This window comes from Anthonomus grandis, chromosome 17 (genome assembly GCF_022605725.1).
Source record: "Anthonomus grandis grandis chromosome 17, icAntGran1.3, whole genome shotgun sequence".
Lineage (NCBI taxonomy): Eukaryota > Metazoa > Arthropoda > Insecta > Coleoptera > Curculionidae > Anthonomus > Anthonomus grandis.
Window position 1 is genome coordinate 19533918 of NC_065562.1, and position 20089 is coordinate 19554006.

The window sequence follows — 20089 nt, forward strand, 5'->3', positions numbered from 1 at the left end:
TGATAGAACTCAAGAAAATGGCAAAAAACCAAAAATCACAAACGTGATTTTTTACTCTTCCTATGGAAAAATTTAATTTTTGAATTTTTGCAAAGTATACTATTAAAAATTCTCTATCGAAAAGTATTCTATTGCTTTTTCCAAAAAACCAACCAAAAGCGAGTTATTTCCCTTTTTATCCAAAAAGAAAAACTCTATTAAAATCAATTTTGAAAATTAACTTTAATTTTTTACAAAAAAAACTACAACTCTTACAAAAAATCATCTCAAATAAAACTTATGTAGAATAATTCAGAGTATCTAACAGTGTAAAAACCTTTATGATATCTATGATAGAACTCGAGAAAATGGTAAAAAACAAAAAATCACAAACGTGATTTTTCACTCTTCCTATGGGAAAATTCAATTTTTTTATTTTTGCAAAATATACTACTCTAAATTCTCCACTGAAAAGCTTAATATAATTTTTTCTAAAAACCAACCAAAAATTTGTTATTTCCCTTTTTTTCCAAAATTTCTATTTTCAACCTCATTTATTGGTCATTGGACGGTGTGTTAAAATTACCTGAGCGACATCCTTTAATAACCCAAAAATCATAAAGACATTAACTTGAGTTTATTCAGATGTTAAGCGACATTAAATAATTAATAAACAAATATATACATATATGTAGAGATGATTCTGTAGGCGATATTACTTTTATTACTCTACTTCTATTACTTTTTCTGTATTATCCTTAGCCAGAAAAATCAATAAACTTCCAGGCAAGAAATTAGGAAATCCTTTGGAAAATTCGGAACATGATAAAAATGGGTTCGATTGCCTGGAATAAAATTCATATTTTCCACAAGTAAAACTGGAATATCCTTGAAGGAAATCAAAAATTATTGCCAAATTTAACTTCTAAAATTGTGTTAATAATGTTCTGTAATAAGAACTCCGATATCTCGAATACCATTGCAAGAATTTTCGCCATTTTTTCAGGAAAGATTGGAAAAACGTCCAGTTCCCTTCTGGATGCTTAATTTCCAGTCAATTTGTTACTCAACCAGAGCAATAGAGTTCCAAAGACATATTTGGAAAGCCTGGACGTTATAAGTATTAAGGAGACACTTGGACTACTTGGAAAAAATTAAATAAAAAAACTGGTTTAGTTGCCTAAATGAGTCAAAAATGAAGACAGGGATAATTTATGTACTAATAAAATATTTCTGTAATTTTTAACGATTTGAAAGTTAAAAAAACTGTTCTGAAATGCGATGTACTGGATATCATTTATTTATTTAAAAACAAACACATTTCTGATCATAACATCTCAAGAATGTTGCTTATTCGCGTGTATTTACTGCAACGCTCTCTCTAAACCAAAATATTTAAAATCGTTCTCACTAGTGCAGCATAGCAGGACGGTGTCTCAATAATAACAGACAATTAAATCGACTAAGGAAAAATCGATGCACACTACGTTTTAACGATCCGTCATCATCGTCGATCTCGCAGGAGAGGAGAAGATCCCATTGCGGTTTTGTTGCTCTTCCTGCATTCTTCCTCTTCTTTCTACCGGTTTGTTTGTGAAAAAGAAGAAAAAGGAGTTTTTTCTTGTGTGGGTAAAAGAGTGAGACCGCAGGTGAATTTTAGTGCTGTCTAAATGTTCCTTCCTGCGAGTGTTACCGAGAAGTTTGTCGGTACTTGGCCGCAGTTGTTGGCCGCAGTATCAGGTAAGATTTTTTTTTTTTGGTGTTTTAGTGGTATTTTGTCTTTTGTCGCTTAAAATGGTCGGTTTTAGTGCGATTTTATTACGATTATTCATGTGTATTTTTTTGGAAAACAACGATTTTTGTAAACAATCTTTTACTGGTAAGCTGTGTGGGGTGGGTGGGGGGGCAAGGGTAAGGTAATTAAAAAACGTTTTTTTTGCAGAAAATTACCTGTCAAGGTATATGTATTAAACTGTATAATATACGTATAATTACCTGTAAAAGTACATTTATTTTACTGTAGAATATACGTATATTATATACGATTTTGTTTACACGAGGAAAAAAATTTTGGCATTTAAAAAAAATTGGCTTGGTTTATTTCTAGTGTTTAAACTCGAGTACTACATCCTATATATTTGATAAAATTCTTTTGAAAAATCACTGTTATTCGTCCATATTATCCAATCTAATAACGCTGTTTTTATATTCAATAAACAGTGTTATTTAATTAAATGTTGTATATATATTTTTTGCAGAAACATTGTTTTTCATCAAAACAACCCTTACCCCCCCACCCACCCCAGACATTTCTCAGTAAGAAATTCCTGTGAAAAATCACTGATTTTCGTCTATAATATCTAGTCTAATAACAGTGTTTTTTTATTAAATATTTATTGATATTCACATATTTAATTATATCAATTTTAAATAAACAAACTGTGTTATTAAATTAGATATTAACAACGAAACCAGCTGTTATTCATGCGTATTATTTTGGAAAACAGTGATTTTTCAAAAGAATTTATTACTGGTAAGTTGTGTGGGGTGGGTGGCGGGGCAAGGGCAGGGTTTATGAAAAACGTGTTTTTTGCAGATAATATTTGCCTAAAAGAAAAATTCTTTTTACGAAAATTATGGCTGATAAAAAATCATATAAGTACATTTTTGGTTCATATTATCCAATCTAATAACGCTGTTTTTATACCTAATATTTATATATAAATAATAAAATAATTTAAATATTGTATTTATATTTAATACAAAAACATTGTTTTTCATCAAAACAACCCTTATCCCCCCCACCCACCCCACATAACTTACCAGTAAAAAATTCTTTAGAAAAATCACTGTTTTCCAAAATAATACATAATATAGTAACACAATTTGTTTATGTAAATTTTATATAATTATATATATGTATATTATTAAATATTTAATACAAAAACAGTGCTATTAGATTGGATATTATATGGACGAAAACAGTGATTTTTCAAGGGAATTTCTTACTGGACTAACATTTGGGGTGGGTGGGGGGGGGGGGGGTTAAGGATTATGTCGATAAAAAACAATGTTTTGTATGATAGACAGTTTGATTAATATCTCTTGACCATATACGGTTGATAAATATACCAAAACCAAAAATTTACTAAAAAAAATCGTTGAATAAATATATATTTATGATAATAATATATAATGTGTTGCTTGGGTCGTTTTCTATTGAGGACATCAAATGCCTGGAAGAAATTATTGATTTTTTATAGTATATAGGCATTCGTGTACGATTTTTCCTATTAAACCCATAAAATTTCCATTAAAAATTATAAAAAAAAAAAATTTTCTTAAATTTCTATAATAAATCAATTTTTCCTTCTACACCCTCGCTCTATGTATACTTCAATTGAATATTTCATAAATAAATAAATAAAAAAAATGTTTGACGTGCACTGGTTTGCCCCTCAACGACCAAATTTAACACGAGCTAAAGAGAGACAGAACGTGACGAATTCCAGTGACCGTCAAAAGTTTAATCGAGTTCCAACAGAATTTAAGAGAAATTGTTTTCTTATTCCAGGCGTTCATATAATAGGATTTTATTTTCAAATATTAGTAAATTAAAAAAGATAACGCCTATAATTTTCTTAAAAAAGCGTTTTTGCGTTAGACAATTATTTTCTGCAAAAAAACACTGTTTTTTATTAAAATTACCCTTAACCCCCCCACCCACCCCAAATATTAGTCCAGTAAAAAATTCCTGTGAAAAATCACTGTTTTTTGTTCATAATATCTAATTTAATAGCACTGTTTTTGTGTTAAATATTTAATAATATACGTATAAATAATTATATCAAATGATAAACAAACTGTGTTATTAGATTAGATATTAACGACAAAATCTACTGTTATTCATGCGTACTATTTTGGAAAACAGTGATTTTTCAAAAGAATTTCTTACTGGTAAGTTGTGTGGGGCGGGTGGGGGGGGCAAGGGCAGGGTTTATGAAAAACGTGTTTTTTGCAGATAATATTTGCCTAAAAGAAAAATTATTTTTACGAAAATTATGGCTGATAAAAAATCATATAAGTACATTTTTGGTTCATATTATCCAATCTAATAACGTTGTTTTTATACCTAATATTCATATATAAATAATAAAATAATTTAAATATTGTATTTATATTTAATACAAAAACATTGTTTTTCATCAAAACAACCCTTACCCCCCCCCCACCCACCCCACATAACTTACCAGTAAAAAATTCTTTAGAAAAATCACTGTTTTCCAAAATAATACATAATATAGTAACACAATTTGTTTATGTAAATTTTATATAATTGTATATATATGTATATTAATAAATATTTAATACAAAAACAGTGCTATTAGATTGGATATTATATGAACAATAAAACAGTGATTTTTCAAAGGAATTTCTTACTGGACTAACATTTGGGGTGGCTGGGGGGGGGTAAGGGTTATGTCGATAAAAAATAATGTTTTGTATGATAGACAGTTTGATTAATATCTCTTGACCATATACGGTTGATAAATATACCAAAACCAAAAATTTACTAAAAAATCGTTGAATAAATGTATATTTAACGATAATAATATGATGATGTGTCGCTTGGGTGGTTTTCTATTGAGGACGTCAAATGCCTGGAAGAAATTATTGATTTATTACAAGCAGTTGTGTCAAACCTTTCTTCTTCTTTTCTTCTTCTTCTTTTTCTTCTGTTTTAAGGACGTCAACTGCCTAGAAGAAATTATTGATTTTTTATAGTATATAGGCACTCGTGTACGATTTTTCCTATTAAACCCATAAATTTTCCATTAAAAATTATAAAAAAAATTTTTTTTTCTTAAATTTCTATAATAAATCAATTTTTCCTTCTACACCCTCGCTCTATGTATACTTCAATTGAATATTTCATAAATAAATAAATAAAAAAAATGGTTGACGTGCACTGGTTTGCCCCTCGACGACCAAATTTAACACGAGCTAAAGAGAGACAGAACGTGACGAATTCCAGTGACCGTCAAAAGTTTAATCGAGTTCCAACAGAATTTAAGAGAAATTGTTTTATATAATAAGATTTTTTTTTCAAATGTTAGTAAATTAAAAAAGACAACGCCTATAATTTTTTTAAAAAGCGTTTTTTTTGTTAGACAATTATTTTCTGCAAAAAAACAGTTTTTCATTAACATTACCCTTAACCCCCCACCCACCCCAAACATTTTCGCAGTAAGAAATTCCTGTGAAAAATCACTGTTTTTTGTTCATAATATCTAATTTAATAGCACTGTTTTTGTATTAAATATTTATTAATAAACATATATATAATTATATTAAATTTAAATAAATAAACTGTGTTATTAGATTATATATTAATGACAAAAAAAGCTATTATTCATGTGTATTATTTTGGAAAACAGCGATTTTTCTAAAGAATTTTTCACTGGTAAGTTGTGTGGGGTGGGTGGGGGGGCAAGGGTAGGGTTTATGAAAAACGTTTTTTTTGCAAATAATATTTGCCTAAAAGAAAAATTATTTTTACGAAAATTATGGCTGATAAAAAATCATATAAGTACATTTTTGGTTCATATTATCCAATCTAATAACGTTGTTTTTATACCTAATATTCATATATAAATAATAAAATAATTTAAATATTATATTTATATTTTATACAAAAACATTATTTTTCATCAAAACAACCCTTACCCCCCACCCACCCCACATAACTTACCAGTAAGAAATTCTTTTGAAAAATCACTGTTTTTCAAAACAATACACATTAATAACAGCTGGTTTCGTCATTAATATATATTATAATAACACAATTTGTTTATGTAAATTTTATATAATTATATATATGTATATTATTAAATATTTAATACAAAAACAGTGCTATTAGATTGGATATTATATGGACAAAAACAGTGATTTTTCAAGGGAATTTCTTACTGGACTAACATTTGGGGTGGGTGGGGGGGTAAGGGTTGTTTTGATAAAAAACAATGTTTTGTATGATAGACCGTTTAATTAATATATCTTGACCATATACGGTTGATAAATATACCAAAACCAAAAATTTACCGATAATAATATATGATGTCTTGCTTGGGTCGTTTTCTATTGAGGACGTCAAATGCCTGGAAGAAATGATCGTGTACGATTTTTCCTATTAAACCCAAAAAATTTCCATTAAAAATTATTTAAAAAAAAAATTTCAAAATTATTATTGCCATTGACTTCTAAGCACTTTAAAATCTTGCGTTGTACAGCATGTGTTGTCGCTGCTTGTATTTTAGAAGAATCTTGTTGACCAATGCAATTGATAAGTCGTTGACGTAGTTCCTGTTTACCGGTGTCTTGTATACCATTTGCTTCAAATTACCCAAAAGTAAAAATCATGTAGTGTAAGATCAGGTGATCTCGCAGGCCAATCCCATGGTCCCAAACGCCCAGCGGTCATCGAATTTCTCAAATAACTCACGTGTCACCTCCTCAGTGCAATGAGCGGGTGCCTCATCCAATTGGAACCAGCAAATTGGATAATCTTCAAGCGTTACATTTTTCAGAAAAGCTTCTACTACTGTCTTTTGGTAAACAAAAAACATTTAAACTAAATTTTTCTATAATAAAGCAATTTTTCCTTCTACACCCTCGCTCTATGTATACTTCAATTGAATATTTCATAAATAAATAAATAAAAAAAATGTTTGACGTGCACTGGTTTGCCCTTGGACGATAAAATTTAACACGAGCTAAAGAGAGACAGAACGTGACGAATTCCAGTGACCGTCAAAAGTTTAATCGAGTTCCAACAGAATTTAAGAGAAATTGTTTTCTTATTCCAGGCGTTCATATAATAGGATTTTTTTTTCAAATATTAGTAAATTAAAAAAGATAACGCCTATAATTTTCTTAAAAACCGTTTTTTTTTGTTAGACAATTATTTTCTGCAAAAAAACACTGTTTTTTATTAAAATTACCCTTAACCCCCCCCACCCACCCCAAATATTAGTCCAGTAAAAAATTCCTGTGAAATATCACTGTTTTTTGTTCATAATATCTAATTTAATAGCACTGTTTTTGTGTTAAATATTTAATAATATACGTATAAATAATTATATCAAATAATAAACAAACTGTGTTATTAGATTAGATATTAACGACAAAATCAGCTGTTATTCATGCGTATTATTTTGGAAAACAGTGATTTTTCAAAAGAATTTCTTACTGGTAAGTTGTGTGGGGTGGGTGGGGGGGCAAGAGTGGAGTTAATGAAAAACGCAGATTTTTTTTGCAGATAATATTTGCCTAAAAGAAAAATTTTTTTGAAGAAAATTATAAGTGATAATTAAATCATATAAGTACATTTTTGGTTCATATTATCCAATCTAATAACGTTATTTTTATATTCAATAAACAGTGTTCTTCAATTAAATATTGTGTATATATATATTTCCTGCAGAAACATTGTTTTTCATTAAAACAACCCTCACCCCCCCACCCACCCCAAACATTTACCTTGTAGGAAATTCCTGTGAAAAATCACTGTTTTTCGTCCATTATAACCAATCTAATAACGCTGTTTTTGTATTAAATATTTATTAATATTCATATATAATTATATCAAATTTAAATAAACAAACTGTGTTATTAGATTAGATATTAGTGACGAAACCAGCCGTTATTCATGCGTACTATTTTGGAAAACAGTGATTTTTCAAAAGAATGTCTTACTGGTAAGTTGTGTGGGGTGGGTGGGGGGGGGGTAAGGGTAAGTTTATAGAAAAATTTTTTTTTCCAAAAAATGTGTCTAAAAGAAAAACACTTTTTAAGAAAATTATAGCTGATAAAAAAAATAAATGGAAATTCAGTATTTTTTTAAGATAAGTCAATGATACACAAAGAAAGGTGCAAGAAGTCAGTAAACTATCAGTGCTACCAAAAACTCCAATAATACTATTAAATTTATCAGGAAAATAAGCTGAAAAAAATTCCATATCAATTTAAGAGAGTTGTGGTTTCAGTACAGGTAAGGGTTTAAAAATATTAAAAGCAATAAGCTGTTAAATAAATTCTTAGAGCAGGTGGGAGTGGAATTGACCCCTAATTAACCTCCCACCGAGATAATCATTAAAATTCATCACCTATTGCCCGTTCCAGATAATGTTGTATTCCGAATATTCTGGAAAGGGCCCTATAATAGGGATCCTCTGATTTTACTTTTGACATTCGGGTAACAGAACGCCGCCCTTTTCTCTCATCTGATTTGAAGTCGAATGGTATGTCATTTTGGCAGTTAATTAAAAATCAAAAAATAAAAAAAATTTGAAAATTTCCCGAAATGCTCGAACAAGCGATAAGTGTCGCTCAAGAAACGATCCACAACTTGACGAACTTCGAGGTATTCGACGTGAAAACGCCGGAGGACCTCTACAAACTGTTCTTCTTTTGTCACATCTTCTCGTGGGCCGTGGTCATGTGGAAATTGAGGAATTAAGGTTAAATTTTGTCCCTAAAATGTCCCATTTTGTCCAATAAATTAATAAACAATTTTCTTGCTTATGTATCGTTATTTTTCAACGTCAATTTATAGTAATCATATTGAAATATGCAAAATAGATTTAAATTCATTATAAACTAGTCCGGTATGCAATATTTTCATTTGTTGCATGTCTACATGGGAAAAATGCTAAACAGAATGATATATGTGGGTGGAAAATTAAGTCATTTTAACCTCACTTTCTCTCCTATTGTAAAAATTACACCTTTTTTATCACTGGGTGATAACAGTTATCACATTCAATAAATATTCTCGTAAGGAAGTAAGCTTCTTACCTTGGTGATATTACCACAGCATATAGGTGTCTTTTTTTAATAATTGATATTTACTGAAAATCACTACTGTGATTTTTTTATGGCCCAGGGACAATCTCATCAATCACTGCTGTGATAATTTTTTTTTACTCCCTGTATTTTTAAATGAGCTAAACTGAAGTCACTGTTGTGATAAATATTTAATTACTTACAGGCTTACAAGGAAACACATATTTTTTATTCACTACTAATTGATATATTCGTAAAATCTTTATTGTGATTTTTTTTGTAGCTTCAATCACTGCTGTGATAAACGTTTTATTACTCACTGGCTTGCAAGGAAAATTTATTTATTTTTAAATTGGTTAAATTAAAATCGTATATAAACCTTATAATTTAAGAAAAAATGTTATAGGTAAAATCACTGTTGTGATTTTTTCAACTACAATCACTGTTGTGATAAATATTTTATTACTTACAGGCAGCCAAGGAGAAAAATATATTTTTTTATTCATTACCAAATATGGTACAAGTAAAATCATACTTGTGATTTTTCTTGTAACTTCAATCACTGCTGTGATTTTTTAAGCTTTAATAGGGGGGGCGCAAAATCTTTGATCACTGCTGTGATAAATTTATTATCACTCCCTGACTTATAAGGAAAAACAAAAAATTCATTTATTTTTAAATAAATAAAGCTCTAATCACTACTGTGATTTTAATTTACTTCAAGGTTGACAGTAGACAGGAAAAACATATTTTTTTTATTCATTACTAGTTCATGTATCCGTAAAATCACTATTGTGATTTTTTCATAAGGTCAAACACTGCTGTGATAAATATTTTCATTACTCTCAGGCTTATAACAAAAATACGACATTTATTTATTTATAATCGAGCTGAGTGAAATGATTCGGGTACCTTTAAAATCACTGTTATGATACATATCTTATCATGTCCTGGTCCTTTTTATTGATAAACGTTTATTATCACTGATTAGTGGATTTTCACGAAATCCTTTCAGTAATTACTTTTATCAGGTAAGAAGACCATTAATTAACCGACAAATTATTAGACTGGTAAATAATTCTTTAAAATCACTATTGTGATAAATTGGTTATTATAAGAAATAAATTCCTATTTTATAAGCAAAGAACCTTCAAAATCACAACTGTGATAAATCACTTATTTTATTTTAAAAATGAAATCACTACTGTGATTTTTTTATGGCCTAGGAACAATCTCATCAATCACTGCTGTGATAATTTTTTTTTACTTTTTGTATTTTTAAATGAGTTAAATTGAAATCACTGTTGTGATAAATATTTGATTACTTACAGGTAGTCAGGGAAAAACATTTTTTTATCATAATTAGTTGCTTTATTTGTATTATCACTATCGTGATTTTTTGTGTAACTCCATTCACTGTTATGATAAATGTTTTATTACTTACATATAATTTTTATTCACTACTAGTTGATATATTCATAAAATCTTTATTGTGATTTTTTTTTGTAGCTTCAATCACTGCTGTGATAAATGTTTTATTACTCCCTGGCTTACAAGGAAAAAAAACATATTTATTTATTTTTAAATTGGTTAAATTAAAATCGTATAAAAATCTTATCATTTAAGGAAAATGTTACAGGTAAAATCACTGTTGTGATTTTTTTCAACTACAATCACTGTTATGATAAATATTTTATTACTTACAGGTAGCCAAGGAGAAAATTATTTTTTTTATTCCTTACTAAATATGGTATAAGTAAAATCACATTTGTGATTTTTTTTGTAATTTCAATCACTGCCGTGATAATTTTTTTATTATTTCCAGATAACCAAGGAAAAACATATCTTTTTATTGCTAGTTGACATATTTGTACAATCAACACTGTGATTTTTTTGAAGCTTTAATAGGGGGGGGGGGGCGCAATTTCTTTGATCACTGCAGTGATAAATTTATTATTCTACTTCAAGGTTAACAGTGGACAGGAAAAACGTATTCTTTTTGTTCATCACTAGTCATGTATCCGTAAAATCACTATCGTGATATTTTCGTAAGTTCAATCACTGCTGTGATAAATATTTTAGTATTTATAGATAACCAAAGAACAACAATTTTTTTTTAAATACTATTAGTTGATATATTCGTAAAATCACTGTTGTGATTTTTTTTTATTTCTTATGGGTGGAGGCTCTTCAATCACTGCTGTGATATTTTTTTACTGTGATATTTATTTATTTATAATCGAGCTGAGTAAAATTATTCTAGTACCTTTAAAATCACTGTTATGATAAATATCTTATCGAGTCTAGGTGCTTTATATTGATAAACATTTAAAATCACTATTGTGATAAATTTGTTATTGTTCCCACGCCTGTAAGAAATAAACCAATTTTTTAGTTTAACAAAAACATTCAAAATCACAACTGTGATAAATCAGTGATTTTATGTTTGATAGCAAGCTGTGATAAACATTTTATTACTAAGCAATTCAACCACACCAAAAAAAAATTTTTTTTTTTAAATTTATGTTTTATCACATGAAGAAACCTTGAATCACTGCAGTGATAAATAAATTATTTTTTTCCAAGCCAGTAAGGAGAGATCACTGTTAAATTATATTTAAATTTCAAAGTAATAATGGACCTTAAAAATCACTATTGTGATAAGTTATTCACAAATCAATCAGGAATAAATTACTATTGAGTTGATTTCGTCATTATTTCACTGGAAAATTTAAACAGTGATAATATAATGATTAAAAAAAATAAAATCGCTAAAATCACTGCTGTGATAAATATTTAATTTCTTCAGAATCACGTGCAGTGATAATTTTTTTATTGCAGTACAACCTGTAAGAGACAAAATATTTCTCTCACCATATTGTGATAAATAAACCTAAAAAATCACTGTAAAGAATAGCTTAAAGGCCTTACCAAGACTGGTGATAAAAATCACTACAGTGATAAATATTTTATCACAAAATCACCGCCGTGACAAACTAAAACCACCACATTTCAGGAACACTGTCATGCATATCAGACGGCATGCAATACGGCTGGACCGCACCAGCGATTCCAAAACTGTTATCCGAACACAGTCCTGTAAAAGTGACCTCGGATCAAGCAGAATGGCTGGAGACGATCTTAATGCTCGGGGCATGCTGCGGATTACCGTTGACCATGTACCTGGTGGACAAAATCGGCAGAAAAGCCTCATTATTAGGTAAGAAATCAACCCTTTTTTCCACCCTCGAATAAACCATGAAATCCCCTCTTAAGGATCCTCGATGTTGACCTTAAGTTCCTGGATCATCATAGCTGTCGCACCCAGCGTCGGATACATTTACTTAGCGCGATTCTTAGCCGGATTAGCTGGAGACACAGCGTTCGTAGCTGCGCCCATGTACATAGCTGAGGTGGCCGATCAGAAAATTCGCGGGTTTCTTTCGAGCATTATTTACTTGATGATGCTCGCCGGGGTACTGCTGGTTTACTGCGTAGCCCCGTTTGTACCCATATGGGTACCTTGTGTCATTGGTGAGTTGCACTATGGGATATTTAGGATAATTTGGTGAAGGAATTATGGGGATATCTTAAATAGTTTGGAAGTTATTAGGAAAAATATAGAGAGTGGGAAAATTTAAAGATTTGAAATTTGAATTTTGGCGGGTAAAAGTAGGACCTATAGAAATGATTTTTTGTTTTTAAATCTTCTTGAAAATTTGTTTTCTTATAGATTTCGACCCGTACATTACGAAAATGCTATTCGTTTTTTCCAAAAAAACTATCTTATATTTTTTTTTGACCTCAAAGTTTCAAAAATGGGTCAACTTCTGATAGCCATATTTATTGTTTCTTAACTAGCTGGATGAAGCCGAGTATACTGGCATATAGCTTCGTCCTTTCACTATAACTAGCCGCAAACCGCTTTGTCGTAGTCGGCGATGCAGCTGAGTTATGGCTGTCAGAGTGAGACTAGTTTTCACTATTTAAAAAAAAAAAAAAAAAATTAATTAATTTAAAAAAAAAAAAATTGTTTTCTTATAGATTTCGACCCGTACATTACGAAAATGCTGTTCGTTTTTTCCAAAAAAATTATCTTATATTTTGTTTTTGACCTCAAAGTTTCAAAAATGGGTCAACTTCTGATAGCCATATTTATTGTTTCTCAACTAGCTGGATGAAGCCGAGTATACCGGCATATAGCTTCATCCTTTCACTATAACTAGCCGCAAACCGCTTTGTCGTAGTCGGCGATGCAGCTGAGTTATGGCTGTCAGAGTGGGACTAGTTTTCACTATTTAAAAAAAAAAAAAAAAAATTTAATTAATTTAAAAAAAAAAAAATTGTTTTCTTATAGATTTCGACCCGTACATTACGAAAATGCTATAAGTTTTTTCAAAAAAAATTATCTTATATTTTGTTTTTGACCTCAAAGTCAATTTTTTTTTTTTTTTTTTTTTTAATGTGGAAAACTAGTCCCACTCTGATAGCCATAACTCAGCTGCATCCCTGACTACGACAAAGCGGTTTGCGGCTAGTTATAGTGAAAGGATGAAGCTATATGCCGGTATACTCGGCTTCATCCAACTAGTTGAGAAACAAAAAATATGGCTATCAGAAGTTGACCTATTTTACCAATTCACTTCTACCTTCCAGGTATCTGCTTCAACGCGTTAACCCTCGCCACCTTTCCATTCATGCCCGAATCCCCTTACTACCTCCTCTACAAGAACCAACCGGGGGCGGCCAAACTGGCCCTGCGCAAACTCCGACCTGACGGAAACCCGGAATCGGAAATCCAAGAGATTTCCGCCGCTGTAGAGCGTCAAAAGAGCGAAAAGGGCCGCCCCCGCGACCTGATTTCCGTCCCCAGTAACCTTAGAGCCCTCGTGATCATGGTGTGGTTGAACGGATCTCAGCACATGAGCGGCATCTCCGTGATGTTGATGAACCTGCACTCGATCCTGGAAGAAGCGGGGGCGGTACACATCCGGTCATCCACGGCCGCCATCGTGTTCTCGGCCCTGATGTTCGGTGCCGCCCTCACCGCCTCTTTGGCCATCGACAACTTCGGGCGGCGGCTACTGTTGATCACCTCGGGGGTGTTCGCCGGGGTGAGTTTAGGGGTGATCGGTGGGTTTTTCGCCGTGAAGGGTGCGGGGTACGAGGTGGGGGCGGTGAGTTGGGTGGTGCCGGGGGCGGTGATGTGCTACGCGGCCGCTTTTAAGTTCGGTTTAGGTTTGGTACCGATCGTGCTCACCGCGGAGCTGTTTCCCGCTAAATTGAAGGCGGTCGGAATGACGATATCCGACGCTTGTTACGTGGGGTTTTCGGTGATCAGTTTGCAGGTGTATCATCAGTTGAGGCGTCTGTTTGGGATTCAGGTGCCGTTTTTTGTTTTCGCTTTTTGGTGCTTTTTGACGGTCGGGTTCGCGGTGTGGTACGTTCCGGAGACGAAAGGGAGGAGTCTGGAGGAGATTCAGTTCATTTTGAAGGGCGAGGGGGGTAGAAAGGGTGAGGGCCAGGGGGGGTGTAAGAATGAAGCATATGCGGCCTGAAGGGAGGGTGTGCAAGGGTCGGGTTATTTATTGTAATTTTAATGGAAAAAAATGGTTTTTCACTAAATGGTGTTTTTTTTTAATTTCCTACGTGTTTCTCAAAAAACGCTGACACAGGTGTTCCATAATTTTATGTGGACAATATTTGTACAAATTTTGAAGAGTCTAACTTTGATAGTTTTTGAATTATGAGTATTCTTTGGAAAAACCTTCCTTTACAAAAAAAAATTATTTTCTCAACTCCTGGTATATTTTTCAAAAAACGCTGCGATACGTGTCTAATATTTTTATATGGACAACATTTGTGCAAATTTTCAAAATTCTTACTCTAATAATTTTTGAGTTTTGAGGATTTTTTGAAAAAACGACCTTTTACAAAAAAAAATTATTTTCTCAACTCCCTGTATATTTTTCAAAAAACGCTGCGATAAGTGTCTAATATTTTTATATGGACAACATTTGTGCAAATTTTCAAAATTCTTACTCTAATAATTTTTGAGTTTTGAGGATTTTTTGAAAAAACGACCTTTTACAAAAAAAAATTATTTTCTCAACTCCCTGTATATTTTTCAAAAAACGCTGCGATAAGTGTCTAATAATTTTATATGGACAACATTTGTGCAAATTTTCAAAAATATTACTCCAATAATTTTTGAGTTTTGAGGATTTTTTGAAAAAACCACCTTTTACAAAAAAAAATTATTTTCTCAACTCCCTGTATATTTTTTAAAAAACGCTGCGATAAGTGTCTAATAATTTTATATGGACAACATTTGTGCAAATTTTCAAAAATATTACTCCAATAATTTTTGAGTTTTGAGGATTTTTTGAAAAAACCACCTTTTACAAAAAAAAATTATTTTCTCAACTCCCTGTATATTTTTCAGAAAACGCTGCGATACGTGTCTAATAATTTTATATGGACAACATTTGTGCAAATTTTCAAAATTCTAACTTTATTAATTTTCGAGTTATAAGCATTTCGTCAAAAAACCACCCCTTTACCAATAAAAAAAAAATATTTCCCAACCCCCTGTAACTTTAAAAAAAAAAACCCGAAACATGTGTCCAACCATTTTAATCAAACAACTCTCGCAAAAATTTCCATTAATCCGACTTGATTAATTTTCGCATAACAGCAAAATATCCAAAAATTTAAAAAAACAAAACTGAAATTAAGCCCCCAATAAAACTCCAAATTATAAGCATTAAATGGTCAAATTTAATCAGTTTTGGCCCTAAATCCATTATGATCGTTTAATTGATGTTCGGTACGCAATTACATTTACGTAAACCTTGTCAATATTCCAACTACCCTGCATGGAAAATCTCATTTTATACACGGTAGGCAGCAAATAATATAAATAAATTATTTGGAGAACTCACGGCCCACATCGATCTGAATAATACACATTATAACCCTATAATAACAACAATTTATATATATATATATATAATCTCATATCGCTAAATGTACATGCAACTAAGAGAGATCGAAAAACTTTTTTTTTATGCCCCAACTGAAACATACGGTTTCAATTTCCTCACGCCCCAAAGGGGATTGGGAAAAGCAAGAAAAAAAAGAACGACTTTTCCCTTTCTAGGGAAAAGTCGCATCCCCCCCCCTCTCTCTCCCTTTTCCCTGGGGAAAAATCCCATTTGGGACGTTTATATGACGTTAATGTAATAAAGAAATCCCGTTAGAGCTAATAGGTGACTCCCAATGGGGGAGAATCTGAATTTAAATAAATACCGATGTTGCTTAATTAACTTGTAACGCGTAGCGGGGGGGTTGCTTAATGGCATTATTCGCTCCCACTACGTGGGTTTAATTAAGACTGATTCATTTATTTGCTTAGTTACTTACAGGTTTAAGGAAGTTTTAATGGTTATTTTCAGTCGTGTGGAAGATACGCGGGGGAGGGGGTATACCTGAAAAACGAAAAAACCCAAACTTTGAAGGCCGATATCTCGGCTTCTGTCAGAGCTATCGGGAAAATTCCAACGGTTTTGTCTTAGTTTCGTCGTTCTGAATCCAACGAGACCATCCGCAAGGTCCTAGCTTTTACGATAGCCGAGATATGGCATTTTTGATGCCCATTTTTGGCCTCAAAAACGAGGTCGAAAAAATACTCGATTTCTTAGTTCTGCTCGGATTCCCTTATAACCCGGTATTTTCGTGATCTACTTGATGAGATCAATCCGTTGGTATAGTCAGTTCGAATTCGAAAAAAAAAAATTTTTCTGAAAAAAATCCAAACGGGGGGGTATACCCGAAAAATGAAAAAACCCAAACTTTGAAGGCCGATATCTCGGCTTCTATGAGAGCTATCGGAAAAATTCCAACGGTTTTGTCTTAGTTTCGTCGTTCTAAATCCAACGAGACCATCCGCAAGGTCCTAGCTTTTACGATAGCCGAGATATGGCATTTTTGATGCCCATTTTTGGCCTCAAAAACGAGGTCGAAAAAATACTCGATTTCTTAGTTCTGCTCGGATTCCCTTATAACCCGGTATTTTCGTGATCTACTTGATGAGAACAATCCGCTGGTGTAGTTAGTTCGAATTCGAAAAAAAAAATTTTTTCTGAAAAAAATCCAAACGGGGGGGTATACCCGAAAAATGAAAAAACCCAAACTTTGAAGGCCGATATCTCGGCTTCTATGAGAGCTATCGGAAAAATTCCAACGGTTTTGTCTTAGTTTCGTCGTTCTAAATCCAACGAGACCATCCGCAAGGTCCTAGCTTTTACGATAGCCGAGATATGGCATTTTTGATGCCCATTTTTGGCCTCAAAAACGAGGTCGAAAAAATACTCGATTTCTTAGTTCTGCTCGGATTCCCTTATAACCCGGTATTTTCGTGATCTACTTGATGAGAACAATCCGTTGGTGTAGTTAGTTCGAATTAAAAAAAAAAAAAAATTTCTGAAAAAAATCCAAACGGGGGGGTATACCCGAAAAATGAAAAAACCCAAACTTTGAAGGCCGATATCTCGGCTTCTATGAGAGCTATCGGGAAAATTCCAACGGTTTTGTCTTAGTTTCGTCGTTCTGAATCCAACGAGACCATCCGCAAGGTCCTAGCTTTTACGATAGCCGAGATATGGCATTTCTGATGCCCATTTTTGGCCTCAAAAACGAGGTCGAAAAAATACTCGATTTCTTAGTTCTGCTCGGATTCCCTTATAACCCGGTATTTTCGTGATCTACTTGATGAGAACAATCCGCTGGTGTAGTTAGTTCGAATTAAAAAAAAAAAAAATTTTCTGAAAAAAATCCAAACGGGGGGGTATACCCGAAAAATGAAAAAACCCAAACTTTGAAGGCCGATATCTCGGCTTCTGTCAGAGCTATCGGGAAAATTCCAACGGTTTTGTCTTAGTTTCGTCATTCTGAATCCAACGAGACCATCCGCAAGGTCCTAGCTTTTACGATAGCCGAGATATGGCATTTCTGATGCCCATTTTTGGCCTCAAAAACGAGGTCGAAAAAATACTCGATTTCTTAGTTCTGCTCGGATTCCCTTATAACCCGGTATTTTCGTGATCTACTTGATGAGAACAATCCGCTGGTGTAGTTAGTTCGAATTAAAAAAAAAAAAAATTTTCTGAAAAAAATCCAAACGGGGGGGTATACCCGAAAAATGAAAAAACCCAAACTTTGAAGGCCGATATCTCGGCTTCTATGAGAGCTATCGGAAAAATTCCAACGGTTTTGTCTTAGTATCGTCGTTCTAAATCCAACGAGACCATCCGCAAGGTCCTAGCTTTTACGATAGCCGAGATATGGCATTTTTGATGCCCATTTTTGGCCTCAAAAACGAGGTCGAAAAAATACTCGATTTCTTAGTTCTGCTCGGATTCCCTTATAACCCGGTATTTTCGTGATCTACTTGATGAGATCAATCCGTTGGTATAGTCAGTTCGAATTCGAAAAAAAAAATTTTCTGAAAAAAATCCAAACGGGGGGGTATACCCGAAAAATGAAAAAACCCAAACTTTGAAGGCCGATATCTCGGCTTCTGTCAGAGCTATCGGGAAAATTCCAACGGTTTTGTCTTAGTTTCGTCGTTCTAAATCCAACGAGACCATCCACAAGGTCCTAGCTTTTACGATAGCCGAGATATGGCATTTTTGATGCCCATTTTTGGCCTCAAAAACGAGGTCGAAAAAATACTCGATTTCTTAGTTCTGCTCGGATTCCCTTATAACCCGGTATTTTCGTGATCTACTTGATGAGAACAATCCGTTGGTGTAGTTAGTTCGAATTAAAAAAAAAAAAAAATTTCTGAAAAAAATCCAAACGGGGGGGTATACCCGAAAAATGAAAAAACCCAAACTTTGAAGGCCGATATCTCGGCTTCTATGAGAGCTATCGGAAAAATTCCAACGGTTTTGTCTTAGTTTCGTCGTTCTAAATCCAACGAGACCATCCGCAAGGTCCTAGCTTTTACGATAGCCGAGATATGGCATTTTTGATGCCCATTTTTGGCCTCAAAAACGAGGTCGAAAAAATACTCGATTTCTTAGTTCTGCTCGGATTCCCTTATAACCCGGTATTTTCGTGATCTACTTGATGAGATCAATCCGTTGGTATAGTCAGTTCGAATTCGAAAAAAAAAAATTTTTCTGAAAAAAATCCAAACGGGGGGGTATACCCGAAAAATGAAAAAACCCAAACTTTGAAGGCCGATATCTCGGCTTCTATGAGAGCTATCGGAAAAATTCCAACGGTTTTGTCTTAGTTTCGTCGTTCTAAATCCAACGAGACCATCCGCAAGGTCCTAGCTTTTACGATAGCCGAGATATGGCATTTTTGATGCCCATTTTTGGCCTCAAAAACGAGGTCGAAAAAATACTCGATTTCTTAGTTCTGCTCGGATTCCCTTATAACCCGGTATTTTCGTGATCTACTTGATGAGAACAATCCGCTGGTGTAGTTAGTTCGAATTCGAAAAAAAAAATTTTTTCTGAAAAAAATCCAAACGGGGGGGTATACCCGAAAAATGAAAAAACCCAAACTTTGAAGGCCGATATCTCGGCTTCTATGAGAGCTATCGGAAAAATTCCAACGGTTTTGTCTTAGTTTCGTCGTTCTAAATCCAACGAGACCATCCGCAAGGTCCTAGCTTTTACGATAGCCGAGATATGGCATTTTTGATGCCCATTTTTGGCCTCAAAAACGAGGTCGAAAAAATACTCGATTTCTTAGTTCTGCTCGGATTCCCTTATAACCCGGTATTTTCGTGATCTACTTGATGAGAACAATCCGCTGGTGTAGTTAGTTCGAATTAAAAAAAAAAAAAATTTTCTGAAAAAAATCCAAACGGGGGGGTATACCCGAAAAATGAAAAAACCCAAACTTTGAAGGCCGATATCTCGGCTTCTATGAGAGCTATCGGAAAAATTCCAACGGTTTTGTCTTAGTTTCGTCGTTCTAAATCCAACGAGACCATCCGCAAGGTCCTAGCTTTTACGATAGCCGAGATATGGCATTTTTGATGCCCATTTTTGGCCTCAAAAACGAGGTCGAAAAAATACTCGATTTCTTAGTTCTGCTCGGATTCCCTTATAACCCGGTATTTTCGTGATCTACTTGATGAGAACAATCCGCTGGTGTAGTTAGTTCGAATTCGAAAAAAAAAATTTTTTCTGAAAAAAATCCAAACGGGGGGGTATACCCGAAAAATGAAAAAACCCAAACTTTG

At 33.0% G+C, this 20089-nt stretch overlaps 1 protein-coding gene across 1 annotated transcript; it reads left to right on the forward strand.

Annotated features, from left to right (window-relative positions):
- Window positions 1–1430: 1430 nt before the first annotated feature.
- Window positions 1431–14381, forward strand: LOC126746600 (solute carrier family 2, facilitated glucose transporter member 8-like). Its single transcript, XM_050454911.1, has 4 exons — window positions 1431–1719; window positions 11840–12043; window positions 12100–12357; window positions 13480–14381. The coding sequence occupies exons 1-4, from the start codon at window positions 1650–1652 to the stop codon at window positions 14379–14381; spliced, it is 1434 nt and encodes a 477-aa protein (XP_050310868.1). The 5' UTR covers window positions 1431–1649.
- The last annotated feature ends 5708 nt before the right edge of the window (window positions 14382–20089 follow it).